Source organism: Chaetura pelagica, unplaced genomic scaffold (assembly GCF_000747805.2).
Source record: "Chaetura pelagica isolate M959 unplaced genomic scaffold, ChaPel_1.0 scaffold3, whole genome shotgun sequence".
Lineage (NCBI taxonomy): Eukaryota > Metazoa > Chordata > Aves > Apodiformes > Apodidae > Chaetura > Chaetura pelagica.
In genome coordinates, this window is record NW_009952974.1 from 4620112 (window position 1) to 4643724 (window position 23613).

Genomic DNA, 23613 nt, shown 5'->3' on the forward strand with positions numbered 1-23613 from the left:
ATCACCACGTGAAAGAAACAGCAACTAGTTCCTTCACCAAAAAGATGTATCTAGGAGTGGAGAGATAATTATAATGACTAATAATATATTTTAAAATTGGAGCTCACCTGGAAATATCATATAATTTTCCAAACAACATTAATATTAATCTGTTTCACCAACGGATAAACTGTGACATAAAGAAGAAAGACAATTTGTCAGCAGTCATCAAGCTGATAGATCCCAAATTTGTGCAGCGCTCTGTCCATCACCTCCAGGGTATATAAATACACTCCTGTGTGTGCTTATCTGTGAGCTAAACTGAAGAGACAGATTATTATTCTACATCCATGGGTTAGCCCTGCTTCCATTTTGCGCCCAGCCACATCGACATGGACATGGGCTGTGTTGTTTAGATGAGTGTTCCCCTTAAAATCACTGGAAAACACTGTGTGTTTAAGCTACTCAGTATGTGCATGATGAGCTCTGTGACTGTGGTCCTCTGGGTCATCTTTTAGACTTGTAATAATTTCTAGCTTTGAAGCAAGAAGCATCTGCCAGTTCCTTTTTAATTGCTGGTCAGCTCATGTTAAGCCAACTGGCAGCTAGTGGGAATGAGATGTCTAGGAAGGTTAAACACATTTGTCAGTCACGTAAGGGAGCTTGCTACATTTGTTGATGTTTAAGTGACATTCTCAATCTGGCTCCAGCTGCCTAGCAGGACTGCAAAGAGAACTGAGGTCGTGAGCCTACAGATAGGCTCCTTTATGGGCTTTTGGCAGGGCGCTTTTTTTCTAAATTGAAGAAATGTAATGTGAAACTTTTAATATAGAGTAGATTGAATTGATCCTTAAGTCCCAAATTCTCAAATGTAGAGTGGGAGACATTCAAATAAGCATCATTTTTTTCACTACCATGACAGATTACCAAAAAATGAGGAGTGGATTTTATTTTTTTTTTTAAACCCTGTAAAACAGTGTCATTTAAGCAAATGTAATAGCTGACTAATCATATCAGCAAACATGTTCAACAGTTTAATCTCTCTGTTTTCTCCATACAAAACAAATAGCAGGAGTCACCTCCTAAAAATGTGCAAGTACTTTCTTAGTTAAATGCCACTGGATGCTGAAGAGATGGGCCCTGTTCTTTTGAATCACCAGTGGCACTTCCACTGAAGGGTAAATTTGCTGAGTAAATATCCTTGGGGAGAAGCTGCTAATTAAGGAGCAGGTTTCTTAGCCAGCTGCTCCTAACTGAGAAAGCAAGTGTTCCATTTTTAATATCTAGGCTATGATGAGGGACACTGTCATGCTGAAGCTGTGCAAGTTGCCTGAGACATTTATTTTGGGATACAGATGACTGAAAACTGTCATGTGCTGTTCTGCAATCAGGAATTAACATTTCCACCTTACAAGCTGCAAATGGCTTTCTGCGCTAAATACTTTAACGCTACTAATTTTTTATTATTTTTTTTTTCATAGTAGCAACATCAATAGCCTCACAAATGTATTCCACCATTTATTTTAATTGGTGCCTTCCTTAATTATTTTATCTCTTAGCCATAGCTCAGGTGAGTGCTGAGCGTGACTGCTGAGGCGGAATGTGGTAGTGTAGTTAATATCTTACAGTCTGATGAGGGTGACTGCTGGTTTGAGACAGCTGTTAAGTTGTGTTCTAAACACTTCTGTTTCTGTGTGCCTCTGAGGCAGTGGGACGTGCAGGGATAGTCCAAGGCTCTTCCTAATGCAGTGTTTCATTATTTTATACAAACATATTTCTCCCAAATTGGAGTTGTCAGCTCCCCTGGTTTAAATGATTTTTCCTGATGTTACATGATGGTGATAAAATTGTATGTTTTACATGTGCCACCCACATGTGCTCCCTGAACTAACTTCAGCTTCTCCGAGTGGTGCAAGATGTCTTGCCAGCTGCTCCAGACAGTTTAAGTCATTAAAAAGTGCTGTTGAAGTTGGCAAAAATGTTGGGTTCAATCTGGGCTCATTTAAAACTAGTTTTTGTATATTAAAGTCCTGCAGAGATGTCTCAGCCTCCAAGGGTATGTCATTCGCTTTCTTGCTGTTTGGTTCTTCAAGACCTGTGGTCCTGATATACTATTTTTTGTTTTCTGCAGAGCAGCTTTAACCTTTTTGCCAAATATCTAGCGCTGGGTGAGAGCTTTCAAGTCAGGAAGTCTTTTCCTGAGCTAGAACACTCTAATGTTTTCCCATGCTCCCTTTTCCAGCCAGTGATCTATAGATTACTATTTCATTTTCAAACACAAGCTTTGGCAGTCCAGAATGTATATAAAGTTAGTGGGCATAGGCCACAAAGCCACCAGATGTTCCTGATATTTAACTCAGGCAGTGCTGTAGACATGCAAAAGAAAGAGAACTCTCCTGCTGACATGTTCAATCAGAAAAGGTTTTGGACATAAAATATGTAATATCATGGCCAAGGTGTCTCTTCATGCTGTGCAGTTTGGGAATATGTTTTCTTCTTCGGGCTGAACACTTTGAAATCTGTTAACCACTTTAATGTTCTCATTACCACTAGACTTAAGAGCTCCTACTACATCTTTCTTGTCCTCAGAAAAAAGCTAGAAGCAGTCTGAAGGCACAGTGCTATTCCTGTAGCTGCCTGAGGTTGGTTATGCTGGCACTGATCATTAGTGTACTGCGAGCAAGTACTAACCCTGACCTCTGTCACCACTGAAAGTTGTCACCAACCTAGTCACCAGTATGAGATGGCATAAATACTGCTCTTAGGTCTCTGCTTCCCAGGACTTTGCTCTGCATAAGGAGACCCATAGGAATCCCTTTAAAATCGCTCTGTAGCTGTTTGATATCAGCAGAGAGATGTCTTTCAGCCCTACAGTAATGGATTATACTACTGCACATTACAGAATGAAGACCATAATGATGTGTGTAGGTCTCATCACAGTTGCATGGCCATCCACCTGGATTAATTTCCTCCAGAAGTGGAGCAAAGAGGCCAAGCTGCACTCTGTGACACTGTGGCTAAACTATGGCTGTTCCCTGCTTGGGCTGTTCTGGAGCTAGCACAGCATATGTCCATGCTGATCTGAAGAATTTGAAGCTGAAAGAGGTGACTATAATAATTCTGTGAGAACAAATACTTACCTAACACTGCCCAGTAAAATTGTCTAGCCCAAGGCCAAAACATGATACTTCCCTCTTTCCTTCACTCCATCTTTTATGGACTTGATAGAAATTGCCTCCAGCAATCCCACATATATTAGTGAAGGAAAAAAAAACCCAACAGGCAGTGCCTCATTTGAGCATTATGCCACTCCAGGTGTGCATGCTCAGACTTGGGGAGTTGAAAAAAGGATGACAGGCATGACTGCAACAAGACTGCCTGGAATCACTCTGCCCATGATTAGTGTGAATCCCTACTGAGAGGCAAAAAATGATGCAAAATAGAGAATAGACAAGAGGGAGAATAGAACTTGTTTATGCAGATTTTTATTTGCAGTTAGTGACACTGAGCTGGTGCAACAGAGAAAGTCAGTGGACCAGATAATCAAAATTCAGGGGACAAAAAAAAACAACAAAAACCTTAATAACAATCCTAATTAATAATCCATTTATTTGCCCTGTCAAGTAGCAAAATGGCAATGGAATCTGCCAGACAAATTATTCTGTACTTTGAAAACAGGAAAAGTTTTGGTACTGAACACGAGCCAAAATCAGCTCTCAGCTACAGCGGGGTAAGTTCCAAAACACCTCTGGAGACAGGAGTCCATGTTCTTATATTAATGCAAATTTGACCTCAGGCAAAATGCCAACTCGGATTCAATGGTTTTGAAGAGCAGCCATGCAAAAAAGGTGGCCATTGGAATTCAAAGCGATTTGATAAAATAAGATGCTATTCACTGATCTTTTAAAATGATTTAAGGTAAAATTGCACCACTATAGAAAGTTAAGATCTTAATGGTTGTCAAGGAGCTCCTCCATTATCTCCCAAAAAATGGAAGAGATGGTTTCTGGTTTAAAATCAGTGCTTTTAGGATTAAGTGAGTGGGTAGATCCCTGTTTGCAGCACCTGAAAGCCTACACAGATTGAATATCTTGCTGACTCTCTCTGAACACAGATGTGCTAGCTGCTATGTTAATCACCTGAATATAGTAGTACCATTTAGATTTTATGTAATGGTGTGTTCATAGCATGTGAAAAGAGGAGTTTTTTTCACATTTATAAATCAAGCAACTAGTACAAGATCACAGACCAAATCTAGGCCCTGTTTAATTTTTTGCATTGCGCCCTTTTCAAAGGCTCCAGGTTAGAAGCAGCTTATAAAGTACTTAAAGATTTTTAGTTTGGACCAATCTGTTACACTATCACATCTTAGTTTCAGCTTATTCTGCGTGGTCATCTCAGTTGTGATGTGCAGAGCCAGGCAACCTTTCCATTAATGACTTTCCTACTGCCCTAATGGCAAGTATGAAGAAAGTTTCTTAAATTCCTTGCACTTGGGCTTCTTTTCTCACATCTTTCTAGAGTAAAGTGATTGTAACATTTTTACACTGTTATTCCCTGTAGATGCATCTTTTATTTAATACCATAAAATAGAATTGAGATTTAAGTGTGGTCTTTTAAGTTCAGACCTGTAAGTGTGACATTAATGGTGAAAGACAGTAGCTCTTGTCTTGATTATGCCATAAGGGAATGGGAGCTTCACAGTATGATTTGGGGCAGCTGAATCCAGACCTATAGTATCACACTGAATAATTTAGCACTTGTTACTAACCTTGATCTCTTCACAAATCCCACTCTAACATCCATGACTATGTGTGAGAAAGTAGATGCCTTTTATCTCCTTTTTCTTTAGTTTCACTTTGAAGGCTCACCTGATCCAGCAGCCCTCTCAATCACGTACAAAGCCTTCATCCTAGTAGTTAATTCTCATTTTCCCTCTCGTTTTTGGAAGCTTTGTTTCTACCCTCTAAAGTTCGGAGAGTGACAGGGCTCATCTGGAATGTACTGAATGTTATGTTAAAAAGTGCAGCTCTTAGGAGTCTGAGAAGCCAAACATCCCAATAAGCGAAAAGGAGGAGAGCAATGCACCATGCGTATGAAGCAGCAGCTCCTGCAGGTGTACCACGGCCTTCTCTGACATGGTGCTGCATCATGATGTGCACTCGAGTTGCATCTGCAAACACTGAAACTGGTCCTAGATTTAAACTAGCATGAACACAACCTCTCAGTGACAACCAGTCAGTTGGTCCCTGTCACTCACCACAGGCAGCATTTGCCCATAGCCTTCTGCAAAAATCTAGCAATGGTTGGAATAATTGAACTTGTGCTAACATGTGCTGAAGTGGAAGGAGATAAGAGGTATCTTAGGATGATTTTCAGAACAGGGAAGATTAATGAAGGACCCTTCACTCAGGGCTCTGGTGCTGTCAGCATTCATTTTCTCCTTGGAGGCAGTAACAAGGTAGCCCCAGAAAAGCTTTTTAACTCTGTGGTACCACTGTTACACATATTTAATTGATGATGTGTAAATAGAGCTCCAAAAGCTCACAGAATATTTTTCTACCTTCTACTTAATTCCTAGAAAAGTAAGCTTGAAATTATTTTAGCATAATATGTTATTTACTTTTTAAATTATAAATATGTATATTTATACATACACACACATATATATTCCCTGTAGTAATTTGTGGAAGGATTAAAATTCATGTTGGATTCCTTGTTCTCTTGTGCATTTTGTTTTGTTGTGGTACTGTTATTTATCAGAAGTCATCCTGTTTCTCGATACAAAGACTGAAAGAGATGTTTGGTATTCATTTTTATATGAATTATATTTATTTCTTGAAATATATTAGAACAACACAGTAAAAAGATTTTTTTCTGTATAATCATTTACAATATATCTTTTCTTGTATTGCATAGAAATCACAAGGAGTCTGGGCCTTTATATGTTTGAAGTGAAGTTATAATTCTCACAGTTGTTACTGTCTTCTGCATTGTATCTTACATCCTGATGAAAAGGAATAGTAAAATCCACTAATGCAAGTCTAATAGCACAGTGCAAAACCTGCATGCCCTCTGGTGGAAGCGATTCTTAACAGACTAATGTAGATGAGCTTTTGTGGAAGTGCTAATGTCTGACCTGCAGACAGATACACTCTCCTTAGATATACTTACTTACTCAATTAAGTTGTGTTTCTCCATAGCAGAGTTTGTTAGCTACTAGAAAAGAAAACTTCCAGTGCATTACTTTTTCTGCACTTATCACTATGGTTTGAACTCTAATTTCTCTTCAACTTTCTCTCTCTTTCCTCTTAACCTTGTTACTCCATATTAATAAAAAGAAAGTGAGTTATATGTTGTGGAAAGGTATTGAACAGTATCTCATTATGGACAAAGGTTTTATACATTGGATTTTGTTCTGCTTTTAAGGAAGTTTACAGGTCCGATACAAGCTGAGTAAGGATGGACTTCTCATTTTCACTATTGACTCTGGAAATTTTGCCAACCGAGAGCTACATCATGTGAAGATTAACAGAGAAGGCAGAGAGCTTGTCATTCAGGTATGTCATGGCTTCTATGGAGTGTTAAATAATACTTCATGCCAAAACAGACCCACTGATTTCTGTGCCTGATAGGCAGCAGGAGGGAAAGGTTTCACATTGGTTTGATGCAACCAAAGCTTGTCTAGCAGCAGAATAGCCCTGTGGGTTAGAACAAAGCTCCATCCAGTCCCTGCTTCAAAGCATGCCCATCCATAGTGTTTTCCATAGAGTGATCCTTCCCTTGTGTCTGAGAATGTGTGAATTAGGAAACATCCTTGGCTAGAAGTTCATCTGGACCATTGCACTGGCTCTCGTGCTTATGAATGTCTGTGACCTTTAGTCTCAGGGGAAACATACAGTACGGATCATTAAAAAGCTGCCAAAGGGAGAAAAACAGCTGAGGAATGAGCACCTGGAAACTCTAATTCCATTTAGAGTACATGCCCCAAGGGAGAATGGGACCTCAGCTGCCCAGGAAAAGCTTAAGGGAATGCTAGGTGCAGCCATCATGTGCAGGACAACGTCCTGTCCCTTTGCTAGAAGCAAGCCATACTTATTGTGACAGCCCTATGAGAGACAGAGCACCCTCATTGGCCTTGTTTCCCTGCATTGCCTGTCTTTCCAAGGCAGGGAGAAGAGGATCATCTTACTGCTCCTGCTTTCCATGTGAGGCTAATTATAGCAGTTCATATTATAAAACAAGTTGGTTAGATCCGGGCAGCAGTGGTTTAGCAAAGAAGAGTGGCACAGTCTAAAGAAAAGCTATGTAAAAGGAATGCAGTGGAAAGGAGACAGAAACACAGGGTCACAGGTTTTTTCCTGGAGTTTCCATTTCTGGATGGTAAAATGAAAAAATAGCATGCAACTAGGGTGGGAAGGCCTGATTATCTGGGAAGGAGATGTAAGCCAAAAAACAGGGATTTCTTGAAGTACTAGTCTTCTATTGTCTGGGGCACTGTGGTTTTCTTCTATACAGAACTGTTTCTTCACAATATGTTTCAAGAGAGGCCTCCTTTGAGTGCATTCTGAAGCAACTAGATATAGATTTGGGGAAGCAGGGGGCTTTCAGTGTCAAATATTTTAAGCTTTTCTACAAGGGAGGTTTCTTCAAAGCCCTTTCATATCACTATTCTTGTGTACCTTTCAGCTTCTCATGCTAAAATCAAAGCACATTCACTTTGCTATCTTTAGAAACTGAATCACGCTTGGGGGCAGAATTAACTGATTTGCAGCTGAGTGTTCCCAGAAGTTTGCAGTACAGAGAGATCTAGGGGTGTCTACATGCTGCTGTAATGAACTAATTTTGTTGACCTCTTCCAGGTTGATCAAGTTCTCAAACTCAAACACAACTTTTCTGAGATTGATTTTAAGGCCATCAAATCACTCTCGTTGGGTAAGGTCACAGGTAGGTTCTGTTAAAAATAATCCTGATTCATCAGTTGTAGTGCTGAAATTTAACCTGCACTTCATGTTGGATTTTTTTAAATGATTGGGTTTTTGTTGGGCTACTTTATCTGTAAGGGTTGGCCTGAGCATTCCAGTGCTCCAATTTTTATATCATGAATGCAAAAATTTGGAAGCTTTACCTGTTTGCACTGATTGCAATATTAACTTCTCCCCTTGCTCCCTCCAGTAAAGTGATTCATACTTCTGTGTGGCTGCACGGGGTAGCATCTTAGCCTGTCACTTTGCTAACTACAGCTTGCTCCTCTCAGGCCATCTCTGTTTCCTAACAATAAGAGCAGCAGCACTGTGAGCCTTCCTCCTCTCTACCCTTTTTCCCCTTCCAGTCCTTTTCAATTTGAATTCTGCAAGGAATATTTATATTACATATAGCACTGAGGCCACAATTCTGCATGCTCTGTACGTGGACCTTGTGCCTGGTGTCTACTTGTACAATTCAGTGCATTCTGCATCAAGTATTCTGCATCTAAGTTGATTAGGGGCAGGAACTGATTTTCCCATTAATTATAACTAATGTTTGTTCAGAATGCAGCACTCTTCCAAACCTTTGTGGACAGCTTTGGGGACCTGGCACTTTTCAGCTCAAGTCAGAGCTAAGCTAAAAATCTCATTTGGTCAGCTGTCAGCTATAGTGCTGAAAATCTAAAAGAGCATTGCTCATCCTGACCTCTACCAAAAGCTCCAGCTATAGATACCAAATCAATAAAACAAGTCTTTTCTAACCAACAAGATGGAACATAGCACAAAGACCTTCAAACATGTAGCCAGCAAGTTGACAAGGTGTAGCATAGCATCATGAAGAGAAACTAGATTTAGTCACAAAAATATGATTAACTTTCAAGTACAAGGTTGTTGCAAAGCCAAAAAGCCAGATGTACCTCTAGAGGTCTGGCATTCAGTTCCACTAAACACCACAGACTTGTCTCCAGAAAACTTTTAACGGATACACCCTTCTACTATTTCTCTCTTGCCCAAAAGTTTATTGGGATTTTGTTTTAATAATAACAACACTAATGCCTTAAACTTGGCTATCTAGATGAGATCTTATTACTGTACCAGGAATCACATAGTGTATCCCAGAAAGTAGCTTTCATTCAAGCCTAATCCTGAAATCTTCTTCGTAAAAGTTCACAAACTTTTACTTCAATGTCAGGATTTCATTTTCCAGGTTTTGTCGCACAGCTGTAGCTGTGCTGATGAGAGGCCTTTTGCCCTCATGGAATCACAAATACCCCTGGGTCATCACCTCTCCAGGATAAATAGTCCCAGCTCTCTCAAGCCTCTCCTCACATGAAAGATGCTCCATTCCTTTAATCATCTTTGCAGCCCTTCACTGATCTCACTCCAGTGAACCCATGTCTTTCCTCCACTGGGGAGCCCAGAACTGGACCCAGCACTCCAGTAGTGTTGAACTCATACAGAGTATGGGGAAAGAATCACCTTCTTTTGTCTGCTGGCAATGCTTTTCTCAAGGCAACCCAGGATGCCAGAATGTTGTTGGCTGCCTTTGCTGCAAGGGCACATTTCTGGCTCATGGTCAGCTGCTTGTCCACCACGACCCCAGTATCTTTCTCTGAAAAGCGTCCACCTGATCAGCCCTGATGTAGATAGGGCTATGTGTAACCCAAGTGCAAATCTTTGCATTACCTTTGTTGAATTTCATTAAATTCCTGTTATCCTACTTGTCCAGGTTCAATGTCAACTGTAGCTTCTTTTAATGATTCACCACTGGTAACCTAAACCAATATCCTCCAGTTTCTTGCTTGCCTTTGTCATTGTCACCTCCTCAGCAAAGCATAAACTTCCAGAGGCATGTGATGCTTTCAAGTAGGCCTTAAGTTTCTGTAATGTTTGTTTGTTTTGGGTGTCACTGAGATTAAACTATCTAAAGGCATTCATTAGGACCACTTAAAGTGTCCACTGAAATACAAAACCATATAGAAAAACTCTTTTCTGAGTCTTTCGTATCTGCTATATACTCTTCTGAAAAATCTTTCTTCTTTCCTGTCACATCACCACTCATCTGCCTGCTCTAACAGCCTGATTGTGGCTGCTTAACCAGATGACTATTCCACCTTCTTTCTCAACTCCACCATTCATTTCCCATTGGCTGAGATATCTCAAGGAGAGCTTCCAGTAGAACATCATAAAAGATTAAACCTCTTTCTCACCAGATTTTCTTATGATAACCATTTTAGCACAGCTGGGAACTCTGGATAAAAGCACTTCTTTTCTATTACCAGTATTTAAATAATAGTGCTTCCCATACCCGAGCCCCACTACTCTTCCTTTGTTCTAAAATTCCTTAAACTATGACTTTTTTTCTTCTTTTCAAATGTGCTGTATTTTCCAATAGCGACTGCCCTACACTCATCTCTGGATTCCAGGAAAAACTCCTCCATTTCAGGCAGGGTGGGCTCAACTGGAATTTAAAACATAGGGACAGTCACTCTGCCACTGACTGCTTGAATGACCTTGGGCAAGCCATTTCTGTGCAGATATAAAGGTAAGCAGGCATTTTATTCCCACTGGAACCAGTCTGAGCTTTACTATCTCTGTTCTCTATCAGTAAAGCATGGATAATAGAACATCCTTACCTCAGATGGGTGCTGGGAGGATAAAAGCATTAAAGGCTGTGAGCTGTTCTCATCCACAGTAATGGGGCCATATAGCTGCCTTAGAAAGATCAATCTAAATGTAAGTGTGGCTTTGAAGACAAGGGAGTAAAAAGAAGCAGCATTCAAGGAACCAACAGACGTTTGCTGAATTCATCGTCACAGTATCAGAGAAATATTATCCTGTAGTTTGTTGCCATTTTTACTTTGCAGATGTAGAAACTAGACACAAAAGGACCTATACAAAGCTCATCAGTATCCGTAGGAGTTTTTCCAAGGACTTTAGTGAGTACTGGATTCAGACCCCAAGCGAGTCATACAGTTTATGGTAAAGCCTCAGTGAAGTCTTAACCAGAGTTGAAGTCCCAGTTCATTTGTTTTAAGTACTCCTTGCAGAGATCATGCTTCTGTATTTAACCACATGAGCTCTATTGGCAATCTGACCTGACTGTCAAGCTGGCTCCTCTTTGAACAAGGGATTGAATTGCATGACCTTCAGAGATGTCTTCAATTTAAATTATTCCATAATTCTCTGATCTCAGAGATACATTTGCATATGCTTAGGTCTTTTCTAGAGAATCTGCTATCCCAATGGAAAATATAATTTATTGGCTTGGGGACTGACCTTAATGATCTTTGAATCATAGAATGTCTTGGGTTGGAAGGGACCTCCAAAGGTCATCTAGCCCAACCCCCTACAATAAGCATGGACATCTCCAACTAGAACAGACTGCTCAGAGCCACATCAAGCCTGACCCTGAATGTCTCCAGGGATGGGGCTTCCACCACCCCTCTAGGCAACCCTTTCCAGTGATCCACTACCCTCATATTAAAGAACTTTTTCCTAATGTCCAGCTGAAATCTACGCTTTTCTAGCTTAAAACCATTACCCCTTGTCCTATTGTTACATGCCCTAGTGAACAGGTATTCCCCATCCTTCTTATAAGGCCCCTTTCAGGTATTGGAAGGTCTCTATAAGGTCTCCATGGAGTCTTCTCTTCTTCAGGCTCAACAAGCCCAACTCCCTCAGCTTGTCTTCATAAGGGAGGTGCTCCAGCCCTCTGATCTTTTTCATTGGCCTCCTCTGGACACGCTTCAACAGGTCCACATCCTTCTTGTGTTGGGGGTTCCAGCACCAAACACACTACTCCAGGTGAGGTGTTACCAGGACAGAGTGGAAGGTCAAAATCACCTCTCTCTCAAAAACTTCTTACTGTGAGCAACATGTCTAAACCTTTCACCATTACAGTCCCTAGAAAAAAATAATCACTGATGCAGAGAACTGAGTCTGCATTGTCTGCATATTTACTTAAGCCATTAAATACTAGTTGTGTAGTGATACTAGAGTAAAAGGGTAGCATGGAAAGGCATTCAAGTGTATCCTGAAGAAAAAGGTTGCAAAGTTTTCTGTAGCACCTATTAATGTTGACCTAATTTACTTGTGCCTTCAAAGTGCTGAATTAGCAGGCCACCCCACACTGACAATGCAAAAACCATCCAGCACATGGTATCTTTTATCTCTCAAAGCCTGAGCTAAAACACATTCAAGTTGTAGGAGTCCTTCCACTGAATCAATCAGCTTTGTTATAAAGTGTATGTAGAAGAAAGTTTATCTGGAAAGTACTTTTAATTAAATAATTCTGTAGGTGCAGTACAATTCTTATGATTTCTACAGTAGCTTTTCTTATTAAAAGTTCAAAAGAAGAAAATGGATTCTGCACTAAAGAGATCACAGAGGAATTCATCCAAGAGTGATAGTATTTTGGGGAGATGATAATGGGATAATTAAATCAGAAGGGGTAAGTTAACATGAATTTTGAGATACAAATATTACTCTAAAGAAGCATGCCTTGTTAAGAGTTTCTATGAAAAAGACTTAAGTCCATCAGCCCTGAGAAGAGAAGGCTACAGGGGGACCTCACAGGGACCTTCTGGTGCCTGAAGGGGCTACAGGAAAGCTGGGGAGGGACTTCTTACAAGGGCTTTTAGTGAAAGGACAAGGGGTAATGGATCAAAAGTGGAAGAGGGGAGATTTAGGTTAGATATTAGGAGAAAATTCTCTAGTGTGTGGGTGGTGAGACATTGAAACAGGTTGCCCAGGGAAGTTGTGGAAGCCCCATCAATGTAAGTGTTCAAGGCCAGGTTGGATGGGGCTGTGAGCAACCTCATCTAGTGGGAGGTGTCCCTGCCAATGGCAAGGGGATTGGAACTAGATGATCTTTAAGGTCCCTTCCAACTCAAACCATTCTATGAATCTGTTCCCTTTTTTAAGCTCACAAAATCACAGTATGCTTGAGAAACTTAAAGTCACAGTCTCAGAATATTGTGCTGTAGCATTTTAAACAATACAGCAATGGCTGCAAGACATATGGGCTGGAGTCTTCCAGTTGCTGCAGAGCTCTTTGCTACAGACTCTTCTTGCCCTAAATACCTATTTCTTAGAAGGACCACATCCCAGAAAAAGATAGGGCACCTTTAAATACATTGGTTTTCCCCCTAGGAGCCTAGTAAAGCATTAAGGAGCATGGAAATTACTACTGAGGATAAAAAAAGGAGAGGCATTTGGGACCAGGATGGCAGCAGTTAAAATAAGTTTGGCTACTCCAGGCACTTCAGGCTATCCAAGGTCTAAGCCTATAATGCCATCGTGTCTCTATCAAAAAGAGACCATATCATTCAGACATTTTCCTCAGCAGTATCATTTACCATATGATAAAAACACCACACTTCAGCCCCCATTTTCTTGATGATCATACTGCCTAAGTAAGTGTCCAAGCTCATCTAGTTCTATCCAGAAATTTTGTTTTTAGCCTGAATTCTTGCATTGATTTTTAGCTGTCTGCTCCTGAGAAAGCCACATACTCTTTAGCACATCATCTCTCCATCTTCTTGATATTTCCTCTTTTTTATGTATTATATTTTGAGTGCATGCAAAATCTGATTGGGCTGGCTGTGTTGTGACAGATTAGGACTGAAATGTCAGGAATAGTGACATGTAACTAACTGCACATTGCAACTCCAAGGAGCACTTCATTTTCGATGATGAAACTGTCTTTAAGAAAACATCCTAAATGCATGTCTGAAATTATCTTCCCTAAGCCTAATGAAACAAAAATTCTCAAATGTTCCACTTGGCAAGAAATGTTCAATTGCTAGCAAGAGAACCCTGGCCCATTCTGATTGTTCCTGGGAAATCTTCTGAGAATAAGTACCTTTGCGCTTGCTGTCTCTTGTTTTTTCAGAAGTGTCTTGGAGGTGTATTGAATGCCTTTAGCCTGTCTCCTGTTCAAGCTCATCCGTCTCTCAAGAGCCAAACTTGTTGAGCTCAATGGTTCTAACCAGGAAAATTTTGTGTTCCTGCCACTTTTGTGGCAGGCTCACACCAGGAAATGAGATTATTCCAAAGATGCCTTTTTGTGAGTTCCAGTGTAACTCAAGATACGCTTTCTGCTCTTTCTAAATTAATGATTAGTATCAGTAATGTTCAGTGAGGTTCTTGAATGAAGTAGAAGCATCTTTTTTGAGGTAACTACACAGTACCTGGTAGTCAGCTCTTCCCAGACAGGTGCATTGTGGAGACTACAAGGTTCTTTTACTTCAAGGCCATGGATTCAAATTTAGTGACAATGTTCAAGAAGTCATCTTGCCAGTGCTGTTCAGCACCTTGTCAAAATGATGTAATAGATACGCTTTAACTCTCACAAAAATCATCTTTCTATTTCTCAGAATTGAAAAAAGGACAACCGGTGCTCCAGCATACAGAGTAAATTACCTCTTGCACTTCTGACAGTGATTCACTTAGATTAATTAGGACACAGACAATTAAAACAGGCTATGTCTGCTCTCACATTAAAAATGAATTTTGATTAAGGGAAATCCATGATGGGCCTTCCTGAATGTGAGTACACAAGTAAACTTTGGGCTCATATTTAAGTTTCTGAGTGACGTGAAATTAATGTTTATAAAGAAAGGACAAAAAGATAGTCCATAATGTTTATGGTCCCATATTCTGAAGTGATATTTAAGAAAGAAGGTCTCTTGAGCCATTCTCCCTGCACACAAATAGCACTTTTGGTTTTTCTTTGATGCCATTTCTTTTAGTTATTCCTGTCACATCAGGTATCGTGTAGTATGTCAATTTGCTAATACATTGCTGAGCAGCTTAATGCTTGGTCCTAGAGCATTCCAACAGAATTCCATTGATTATGAAAACTAATTCTCCATTACTGAGCTATTAAGACTTAAAATTATTTATTTGAGATCTTAAAACAAGTATGTTGCATATGGCAGAGATGCACAAATTAACATCAGTGGAACAGGTTCTCTGCTTTGGTGAATAGGAATGACTCAGAAGATAAGTTATGTAGATACAATCAAGAAAGTTTAAAAATTCAACTACGCGTTAGGCTTAATCCTCATTTTCATGGAAAGCCACCACAAATACATGGAAAACAACCAACACAAAACTTAACTGAGCTGTGGCTCACAGAGATTCACAGCACTACCAGGTCAGAGGAAGGCCACTGTTGTTTCATATTGCCTTGCTCTAACAGACCTCAGAACTGCACCAAGCAGTGCTCTTACTGAGCACTGTGTCATATAGTGAAAATACCTTCTGGAGAGACATTTTATCATGATTTAAAGACGTCAAGTGACAGAGGGGGCATTAATAAGCCTTTCACAGAGGTAACCATGTCATAATGACAGATTTATGTTATCTACTCAATAATTCCGAGGACAGCGTGAGTTGCTCACATCCAAGCTGTGCAGGTCTCTTGTTGAGAGCAATGAAAGGCCCACTTTCTGAAAGACATAAGGCATGCCCCTGAAGCTATATAATAAAGCAAACGGTATATGTGCACATGGTATTTTTACCAGACGGCTCTGTGCTTGTTTTTTGTTTGTTCTTTTTTTTTTTTTCAAGTTTCAAAGACTTTCAACAACAAATCTCCTAGTTCTCATTCATGCAAAGCTTACTTTGAAAAAAGATTCCTGGAATTGGCCCTTAATTTGACTTTTTAAAAAGCCTTCAAGAACATTGTATCTTAGACTTTTCAAACTACTGTACCATGAAAATGGAATTCATTATTTCTTAGGCTTTGCCTTTTGCACATTGGGGCAGAACAGAGCAATTTAGATTGCCTGATGTCTAAAAGATACTGCCTTTTGTGTCAGAGCTAAGAAATCAGGAAAGGCTGCGAAAGTAGGAATGTTTACAAGGGGTTTTCTAAAATTCAACAAAGATGGCAATACTCTTAAGTCAGTCTTTCAGTTTCATATAAGCCTTCTTGCAGAAAAAAAAAAAATGTTTGTCTCTTTTGTAACACCCCTGCCAAAATCTCATTAAAAGCCTGAATGCAGCCAATTCCTACACACTTTGAGAAGAGCAAATGTGAACCTCTGTAAGGCTGTAAGTTTTCCCAGTGCTAGAGCCTCACTGGTTCCCTTCCCAGCTCTCCTTCTTGCAGTTCCAGCCTGGAGCCTGCACTGTGACAGCTCTGCAGACTGAGCATCTCTCCTGTAAGACCCCTTAGAGAGCAAACTCACACTGTACCTTGCTTTGCTGAGAAGCATCCAAACTCTTTCATATTTTATTTCCATGAAGACATTCAAACATAATTACAAATCTTTCCTGGCTAATTGCCTCTGACTGCATGACATTAACAATCACAGTTCTTGAGCACCAAAATAATGTTATTTGAGCTAGTTTTGAGTTTTCTCTATATTTTCTTGTTCATAAAAAGAAGTTTATATAATTCAGGGAGCAATGTCAGTTGAAGAGGTCTACTTTTTTCCTACATCCTTTTGGCTGAGTGTTTGTAAAGTTATTCTGCTTGAATGACAGTGGGAAAATGTGACCTTATTCTAAAGCTTACTTGAAAAGCTGGAAATCTTTATTTTCTAATAAGGCTGAAAGTATTTCCAAAATTTTCAGTACTAGAAGGTTGTTTGGTTTTTTTTCATTAGCAGGTTATTTTCAAGACTTTTAATAACTTTTAAGACTGTATATATGTGCATTTGTGTTTTATTTTTTCTTAAGTGATTGACCTAGATATAATGCACATTGTATGACAGACCTCTGAGCAGTATGAATTTCAATTTCTGGAAAGTAAACTAATGAGAGCTTGGGCAAAAGGGAAGATTGCTTTGCTGTCCTCCATTTAGTGTTCCAAACAATCTTTGACATTTGGCACTAAATAAAAACACTTAGCTTTGTGACATTTAAATGAACAGACCAACAAATAAATTATTGTGCTAGCTCATCTTCAGGCTAAAAGAGTGCATATAGATAGTGGTTTTGGTTTTGATTTAAATTAAAAGAGGTAAAGCTTTTCTTTTCATTTTATTAGTGGAATAGGGCTAGCAGAGTGAAAACCTGGCTCCTAACTAGAAGGATTCCTAGGAACTCTGATTTTAAAAATGTAGTAATGTTATTTGGTGGACCAGGAAAGCAAGTTGAAAAAGAAGCTCCTGAAGAAGGGTGGAAGCCCAAATTAGCAAGCCATTCAATATTAGGCCACACAAAGCAACATATAATACACAAGGGAGAGCTGCCTTCTTCATTAAGAGTGGAGGAAGTAGAATGCCTTGAAGATATGGTCCACATCTGTGAAACTGATGTTATTAACAGATGCAAAGTAAGTTAAAGATCATCATCCTTCGGATCCTGTGATATTCAGTGTTGCTATTTGGTGTTTATTATTGCTTTCTATGGTTAGCACCGATGATGTGTGAGAGATTGCCCAGACAGTAAACAGCTGAGGAAAGAAGTACAGAGCAGGCTTTTATGTCCAAGCCAACTTGATTCAATGTAAGTAGCATTGTAGAGGAAGGACTGGGGTTAAAAACTTCATAGGTCAGGCCAGGGAGACCTTGCAGGTGGCTGAAGAAGAACTTGAACAGATGAGACTGGATGAAGGGATAGGTAAGGCAAAAAAGGTTTACATTTTTATATGCCTTCCTAAGTGGTAATTCCCATAATGTCTTTCTTTCGTACTGCAGATAATTTGTCACTGGATGCCGAAGTTTCAAAGGCTAACGCCTATGGTTTCACTGGCTGCCTGTCCTCTGTTCAGTATAACCATATTGCTCCCCTAAAAGCTGCCTTACGACATCCCAGCGTGGCTCCCGTGATTGTCAAAGGCTCCTTGACTGAAGACAGCTGTGCATCCATAATGGAAGCTGATGTGAATACAGTAACCACGATATATTCCTCATCAGGTATGTCCAGTCAAGAGGGGAATGAGGAATTTAAAGGATACTGTAGAGTGAGGTTTCCTTCTTTTTTTTTCTGTAAAGCTATTATGATAGTGTAAATACTGCAACTGGGAAGCTGCCTTTTCCCTCAGGAGTTTTGAGAATGGGCATTAGGATTAGCCAAGGCACCTTCAAAAGTCATTGCACTAAACCAAAGTTTTCAGATTAAGTTCTTCGATTGCCTAAAATAAGAAAGCCCCAAAGCCACAATGGGAAAAACACTGGAAGTACAGTTAAGCACCCTTGTCATTCCTGTCCACTCTAGATAGGCTCCAGAGCTGCAGATCTCAAAGGAGAACATAAATGTTCCAAATATTCCATATCCTAGTGGTAATCAGCAATAGGAGTCATACAACAAACGAGTCAAATTTATTCCCACCCTAGCAGAAATGAACAAAAATTCCTTGTACAAACCCCTTGACACAAGTGCGTGACTTCCATTGAATGCTTGTACTTTATTCTCTCAGGCTAAAGAGAAGAAGCACTACTTGAGTGGTGCCAGGAAGATGATCCCAATAGCTCATTTATCTTTTGCAATCCTGAAACTGTCACTTGGGAATCTAAAGTATTTCGCATATGTGAATTTGTATGCAGAGAAGGAAACCCAGAGCAGCAGGAAGTGTTGTTACCAGAAACAGGGGCAATCAAGTTGCTTCTTTAGTCACCAGTGGATGTAGCAGAATTCTTAATGACCAGAACGAGGCACAAATTAGGGGCTGTTTTTTGTCCCTTGGCCTGTGAAGCCACCTTCTCTTTTCTGATAACTAATAAAACTGGTTTAGATCATAATACAATTCCTTTGACCTTGGTTCTTGCATCAAATCCCCATTTCCTGCAGCTTCTGCCTAAGATATTCAGCAGAAAATAAATGATGTTATTAGCGTTCTGCATAGGGAAAAATGCTGTTGATTACTCTGTGGAGTGGCTGCCAGTGTCTGTGCTCCTTCCCACCCACTAACTTCCTTCTCACCACCTGGAGTTGTCTAAGGTTATCTGCTCTGAAGCACAGAAGTATGCCTTGTAAATACTGAATGGACAATGATACTAAAAATAAATAAATAAATAAAACTCCTTGCCCTGTGATCTGCCACCTTGATCTGATTTTTAAAAGAGTTTAGAAAGCAGTAAAACCTGAGGCTCAGAACTGCAGGAAAGAACACAGAGCAGTGTTGCATATTTGGACTTAATATTTAAAGGTTACAATCTGTTGTTAAGGTTCAGCACTGTTACATCAGAAATGCAGAATGATTATAAAAGTTCATCGCTGTCTTTTCCACTCTGTGCTTTAAAATATTATTTCCTTTCAATATGATGAATTAACTGACACTACTGCCTCACTATTCACATTAGATTTGATTAAAGCCTCAATAAGATCTTTAGAACAAGTTAGTTCTGAAGACTTCATGTCTTTATATGCTATAGTAAGAGCACTGGGTGGTACATTCTTGTTAAAAAAAAAAGCAATTTGAAGCAAATTATACTTTGTATAGCTGTACTTGAGAATTACATTTATACATGGAAAGGACACATTTTAAGAAATAAAAGGAAGACAGAATTAAGCATTAACTTTCAAATTTGCTGCTTAAATCTCAATTCATCAGCTCCAAATTTCTCATTATTGAGTGTCTGAGAAGAAAAATAGAACTTCAAAGTTGCCTGTACATGTCTTGTGTCGATTTTCTAATGTACAGATACAACAAAAAAAGCCCTCTAGGAAATCTCTCTTTAAATGTGTGAAGAAAGCTTTCTATATTTATAACTCGAAAACAATTGAAGCTCTTTCCTTCTGAGAGGAATACCTGTCTTCAAGAAAGTTTCCTAGCAGAAAGATATGGAACAAAACCCATTCACTCACAGGTCAATTATCCGTACACGCTGTTTCTGATTAGGAAACACAAAATGAAAGGTGATTTACTGTGGTTTGATATTTAACAAAGATCTGCAAATCACCTTCTTCCTTGCTGAGACACATGTAGAGGTTTTAGTATTCTGAACTCTCTACTGATGGTGTTTAGATAATCAACTTTTTCTATGCTGTTTTTTTAATTTTTCTTTTTTTTCAACATTAAAATACTGAAAATGCCAGAGCAGATTCAGCTGTGTGAATGATGGAGTCTTGAGCTGTTTGTCTGCCTGCAGCTGAAGGGCAGGTCTCCATGCATTTAAAGTAAAAAATGCCAAAGACTTTCCTAAGTCAGAAACCACACAGAAAAATTTTGCTTCTGACAGGCAGCATAGACAGTTCAAGCCCCTGTCTCACTGAACTAGTTATGATGGACCTGATATTTCCAAACAAGGAGGAACTGACTAGGAATGCACTTGGACAGCCTTGGCTGTAATTACTATGAGATGGTGGAATTCAGGATCCTGAGAGGAATGGAAAAAAACTAAACCAAAACAAAACAGAAAGCATTGCTGCAACCCCAGACTTCAGGAGAACAACCTGGCCATAGATGTGCTCTGAAGAATCCCACAGGATACAGCCCTGGTGAGAAGAGGGGTCCAGGAGAGTTGGTTCAAGGATCACTTCCTCCAAGTCCACTGATCCACCTCAATGAGCAGGAAATCCCACAAAGATGGAAGGAGTCTCAGAGAGGTTGTGAAGGCTTAATCATTGGATATATTCAAAACCCAAATGGATACAGCTCTGAGAAACCTGCTGTAACAGACCCTAATTTGAGTAGAAATTTGGACTATAAGATTTCCAGAGGGGCCTTCCAACCTCAGCGGTGATTCTCACCTCAGTGATTCACACTGTAATGTCATCAGTTTTATCTAAAAGGAGGAAGATGTTCTGTTAAGGTCTCATATGAGACACACTATTGCTTTTCCTTGGCTTCAGAGTTTATTATGTTCCCACTGGAGGTGGTTCTGCTGTCACATACCATCTGCTCGTGTGTAACAAACCCTCTTCTCCTTGTATCCTGATTTTATTTCTCAGGCAAAACATAATTCTTAAAGGCCTATACCTGTTGGCCTTCATTCTGAAACTGATCTCCAACATTTGTTCTGGTTTCCTCTCAGCACTTAAATTCTGGTAACAATTGCCAAAAAATAGTGACTGTTAACAGCATTTAGTGTCAAATCTGACATAATCTTTTGGGCATTAATAATATTTTACATAATTTTTAAGGCAGAAATTTAATTTTTTGCTTTATTCATACATAGTTAATAGTCTTTTATGACTCTATTTGAATAATACCATGCACCAGATACCAGCTGGAGATTTTGTCTCTAGTCTAGGAGGACTGATGTTCAACAGATGTGAAATTTTATTGTAACTTATTTCACTGGCACCAGCTGAGCTCTGGAGTAGAATATATCTCACCTAACTTCCACTGTCTGAAAGTTAAATCATCTTGAGTCTAAAATAGTGATTACATAGGTTAAGTCTAAATCTGTCCAGCCTTCCTTTCCCTTCACTTCTTCATGACATTTTTTTTTAGGTATCAAAAAAACCCAGCTCTGACCAAGTTCCCAATGGGCTATTTAGTTGAAATGTCTCTCATTCCTCCACCAATAAACTGAGACAACACTTTCAGATGTTACTGTGAGCCTGCTTCCTTTTAAATGTACCCTGAACAGACTTTGCTCCTTAAAATGTAGAAGAAAATTGTCCTGCAAGCTCATTTTATTTTTCAGAGAGCTTTCTGGCTTGATTCTCCAATCTCCCAAATCACATATTTTGAAAACAGACTAGAATTCATGAGAGTAAAAGGATGCCTCTGCCTTAAGTCACAGGGAAAATGAATATAGTTGATACAGAAAGTAAGTCTTGTTTTGTTTAACCAATTGCAGATCCTTTTGGGAAGGCAGATGAGAGGGAGCCTCTCACCAATGCAGTCAGAAGTGATTCAGCTGTGATTGGAGGTAACTTCATTTTTAAAGATTACAATAGAAAAATAATTCTGTCAAGGTGAGCATCTAGAGTACTTTACATTTGAGCCCCATAAAATCCAGTTCAAGTTTGTGTAATCTAATGCGGGTCTAGTATTGCTGTATTCATTAGCACGTATCTGTATCAAGCTACCTAGATAGGCACCTGCGTTATGGATTAAGCCAATAGTGGCAGCATATGATGTTGGATATCACCCAAAAAAAAGGCATTATGGATCATCAAGAACATGAGTTTTTCTAAAATATAACCGAAGTTTGTCTATCTGCCTGCTTCAGCAGGGGGATTGGACAAGATGAACTCCAGAATCCCCTTCCAACCTCCACTATTCTCAACCATTCTGGTTCTGTGTGATTGTGATGCTCACATCACCCAGCTGACTAGCAATTGTTTTACACACCACTCTGATGACAGCCTTAGCACAATATTCACATATCCTGTATTTCTTCAGTCCTCTTTGCAAGCTGGTGTTGTAGTTGAACTCGTTAGGTCATATGGAAACATTTCTATACTAGAGGAAGTTGTCCTCATAGTTTCATGTATGAATTAAATTTTTCTTTAACAGTCTGGGAAGCGTTTTATCTGTTTTTTAGGAAGCCCTGTAGGGAACTGGCTTTGATAATACCTAGCAGCCATAAAACAAATGTAAAAGAAGAAAATATGACAGAACAGGAATTTGTATGAACATACAGATCTAGTCTTTTAAAAACAAACACACTGACACAGCTTCACTTCCAGTGAAAGCAGAATTCTACTGAAATTAGGAGGTCAACTGCATCAATGCTTGCCGCTTTAAGCCTTACTTAAGGTGATAAAATAGACAGAAAAACTACCAGGGAGGGTGTGATAGAGACAGATGATTGAGTACAGACTGAGATGAACTGATCTATCATATCAATTAGCTGTTGTGCATTGCTAATGTATTTTTCAGGTAATTGGGGGTTTTGGTTTTGATTTTTACTCTCTCCTTCCTTTTTTACCTTTCTACAGGTGTAATAGCTGTTGTGATATTCATCATCTTCTGCATCATTGCCATTATGAGCAGATTCCTCTATCAGCACAAACAAGCACATCGAAGTAACCAGGCAAAGGAGAAGGAATATCCAGAAAACCTCGAGAGCTCTTTTAAAGCTGATGTTGACTTGCAGAACACAGTGAGCGAGTGCAAACGGGAGTATTTCATCTGATGGACCATACAGTTTCTTCTTACTCTTACTCCCCTTAGCTCCCTTCTTTTATTCCTTTCTTCTTTCCTGTTTTCTTTTTGTAATTTTTTTTAAACATTCAGTTTTTGCTAACTTCCTTTTCATTTGGAAAAGACCACCCTTGCACAGGAAACACTGACAGTGATAACAGTGCTTCATTCTCTGCACAAGAACCTGGCAGTCACAGTTTGCTTCTGCAGCTCAAGAGACCTGTTATCCCATCCTACACAAAGTAAGATTCACAACCACACCTGGCCTCTGCTGTGGGCTTCTGGATGTCTCAAAGTCCCTACAGTTATGTGTGTTTTTCTCTGGAGATATTTAATTCATCACTTTTACACTAGAGCTGGACTATGTAAAGTAGAGGTGAATTAGTTGAATACGTAGCTCTACAGATACTGGGACAGGATAGAGGGAAAGAATGAGACCAAAATGACTCATTTATTTTACAGGCTCATTTACAACAATCAAAGAACCAGCCAAATTATCAAATTATATGACTTGATATCTATTGATTTCAGTGGTAATATATTAATTTATACTGGTTGAGAAGCTGGTATGAGGTAAGGAAAAATAAAACTATTCTCATTAAGCTCCTTCCCCTCCTAGGAAGGACCTCCTGTCCTTTTACTGTAACTTTTAGGCTTACTGATACT

At 39.4% G+C, this 23613-nt stretch overlaps 1 protein-coding gene across 1 annotated transcript in view; it reads left to right on the plus strand.

Moving 5' to 3' along the window:
* CNTNAP5 (contactin associated protein-like 5) overlaps positions 1 to 23280 on the plus strand; it is a 193692-nt gene extending 170412 nt beyond the window's left edge. Inside the window, exons 20-24 of the mRNA XM_009996233.1 lie at positions 6409 to 6539; positions 7842 to 7926; positions 17603 to 17821; positions 21656 to 21727; positions 22743 to 23280. Of these exons, the coding sequence (XP_009994535.1) occupies positions 6409 to 6539; positions 7842 to 7926; positions 17603 to 17821; positions 21656 to 21727; positions 22743 to 22939 (704 nt within the window). The 3' untranslated portion in view covers positions 22940 to 23280. The remainder of the gene's footprint in view (positions 1 to 6408; positions 6540 to 7841; positions 7927 to 17602; positions 17822 to 21655; positions 21728 to 22742) is intronic.
* Positions 23281 to 23613: the final 333 nt, after the last annotated feature.